At 66.4% G+C, this 2,520-nt stretch overlaps 1 protein-coding gene across 1 annotated transcript; it reads right to left on the reverse strand.

Moving 5' to 3' along the window:
* Positions 1–327: 327 nt before the first annotated feature.
* On the reverse strand, positions 328–2,381 carry LOC103209841 (homeobox protein NOBOX). The gene is made up of 4 exons (XM_007955735.1): positions 2,368–2,381; positions 2,003–2,280; positions 1,199–1,477; positions 328–542 (listed from the first exon to the last, which is right to left on the reverse strand). The coding sequence occupies exons 1-4, from the start codon at positions 2,379–2,381 to the stop codon at positions 328–330; spliced, it is 786 nt and encodes a 261-aa protein (XP_007953926.1).
* Positions 2,382–2,520: the final 139 nt, after the last annotated feature.

A 2,520-nucleotide genomic window follows, 5' to 3' on the forward strand; every position in this document is an offset into this window, starting at 1 on the left:
CAGAAACCCAATGGGGGTCGCTATGAGTTGGGATCGACTCGATGGTGGTGACCCTCAGTGAGATGCAGGAGATGCGGGTTCGAGCCCCGGCCGGTGCACCTCGGGTGGCCACCTCCTGTCACTGGAGGCTGGCGTGTGCTGCCGTGACGTGGAACCAGCTGCAGCAGGCCTTGCAGACGGTGACCAGGAAGAAGGGCCTGCCCACCTGCTCCTGAAAGTCAGTGGAAGCCAGCCAGCTTCCACGCAGACGCAAAGCCCCTTGGTCCAGCGGCCGAGGAAGGGGGCACCGGGCAGGGCCTCACTTGTGACCGTCCCCCCTCCCTGAGATCAGGAGGCGGCCTTGCTCTCTGCTGGACTTTTCCTGCCTCTCAGAGCCTCCACCTCTGCAAAGGGCATGGCAGGTGACAGGAGGCGCAAGTGGTAGCGCTGGGGGGGGGGGCACGGGAGTGACCATTTGGGGTGCACCCGGGATGGGATGGTAAGAAAGGCCTGGCTCCCTGGTCCGGCCCGGGGCGCGGGGAGCCGGGACTCGGGAGGGGGGCCTGGAAGCGGACGCAGGGAGGAGACCCGCCAGCTGGTCTGCCTCTTCTGCCCCACACCCACCCAAAGAGCTTAGGGAGAACCACCCCGGTTCCTCTAGACCCTGCTGGCTGCCTCCCGTGGGTCCCCGGGGGGCCGTCCTGAGCACAGGCACCCTGAGGCTCAGCCCAGGGCCAGGCCAGAACGTGGGGAGTGACGACTCTCAGCGAGGCCCAGAGGCTCCGCATGTCCTGGGCCGGAGGCGGGCCCACGACTGCAGGACATGACACCTAGGCCACTGGCCGGCGGGTGAACACGAGGGAAGGACACAGGCTGGCTAGTGGGCATAGAACACATGCTCACAGGACGGACCCCGGGGGTAAACGGGTTTACTCTCATGCCAGACACATGGCTGTCCGTCCTCCAGGAACCAGCGTAACGGGGTATGACATTCACCAACAATGCAGCCCACCCCCCTTTCCTCAGGATCACCCCACACAGGCATGGACAGCCCTCAGCTGCCATTCTTCCTTCTCAAACCAGTGGTCCACGTGGGGTCCCGACTCGCAGCCATCAAGCGAGCCCACCGTCTCGTGCAACCATGTCCATCCCTGTGGGGGCAGGTCCTTCCCTGGCAGCAGCCTAGCCCACTAGGGGACAAGGCAGCTCTTGTCTTCACCTGGAGCCTCGTCCTGAGTGGCCAGCTGGTCCCGGGGCTCAGCCAGCAGCCCCTCTGGAGCCTTGCTGAGTAGGGGCCCCATTCCCAACGGCCTGGCCCCTGCAGGCAGTGCAGTGGGGCCCGGGGAAGGCGCTCCGTTCATGGTCTGCTCATAGGGAGCCAGGAAGAGGTCATCAGGGAGGTAGCCCTCTGCCCCTGTGTGGTGGCCCAGTGTCTGTGTGTAGAAGGGGCCAGGCAGGGGCAGCTCGGGCAGGCAGGGGTGGTTCCAGGGCACTGGACCTGCAGGCAGGGGTGTGTGCAGGGGGTGAGATGGGGGTCACAGAATGAAGCAGCGCTGACACGGTTCTAACCGAGCCTCCCGTCTGGACACCAGCTGGGCCCCCGGGGTTGCCTGTCCAGGAGAAACACCACTACACCAGGAGCTGCCCAGTGTGGACATGCTCCCACGCTGAGGCCGGAGGGCCTGTGTCAGGCCAGGGCCACCTCTCAGGGGCCGGGACCCAGAACAAACTTCCTCCCCCGCTAGCTTCAGTCTCAACAGCATGGATGCTTCTGGGGCTTGCGCGGCCCAGGCCCCAGTGATGAGGTGCTGCTGCCTCCGCCCCACTCTGTGCCCCCCCCACTGGACACACTGTGCCTGACCCTCGCCGGCTCTCTGCAATGGGGGGGGGGGGATGCCGCGCCTGACCCTCCGCTATGCAGGTCCCAGGAACTCAACAAGAGTGAAGACTCATTGTCTCCCGGCGCCGCCCCACTCTTCACCCTCCGGCCCCTCAGAGCCCTCCTTTCCTCCGACCTACTCACCCATGCTCCCACCGGGGGGCTGCAGCAGGACCTGCCCCGATGTGGGGCCCGGGAAGCAGCCCTGAGAAGGGCCCCCGTGGGGGCCGTAGGGCCTGGGGAAGAGGGTGTCCTCCAGTGGTGGCGGGGTCAGGGAGCTGGGCACGGGGCCGGGGAACGGGTGCAGGTAGGAGAGCAAGGGCGGCACGGGCTGGGGTGCCGGGGCGAAGGCCAAGGGCCCCTGCTGGTGGCCCCCGGGCTCCAGCTCCTCCAGGTATGAGCAGGTGGAGGGTGGGGCGATGCTGCAAAACAGGGGATGGGCTGAGGGTCAGGGTCAGGGTCAGGGTCACCTCCTTCCTCCAGCACCCAGAGCCCTTTCCTCTGCCTGCCTCCCTGTCGCCATGGCCACCCACTGTGGCCCCTCTTCCTCTCCACCCAGCTCTGGGCTGTCCCTGGCTGTGTGCAGGATACTCTAGATCCTGACCCCGCCCTGACTCAGTTAACCCTTTCCCTCCCGAGCACGTCCTCCTGGGCTCCTCTAA

Source organism: Orycteropus afer, unplaced genomic scaffold, assembly GCF_000298275.1.
Source record: "Orycteropus afer afer isolate SDZICR_OR568_19922 unplaced genomic scaffold, OryAfe1.0 scaffold00536, whole genome shotgun sequence".
Classification (NCBI taxonomy): domain Eukaryota; kingdom Metazoa; phylum Chordata; class Mammalia; order Tubulidentata; family Orycteropodidae; genus Orycteropus; species Orycteropus afer.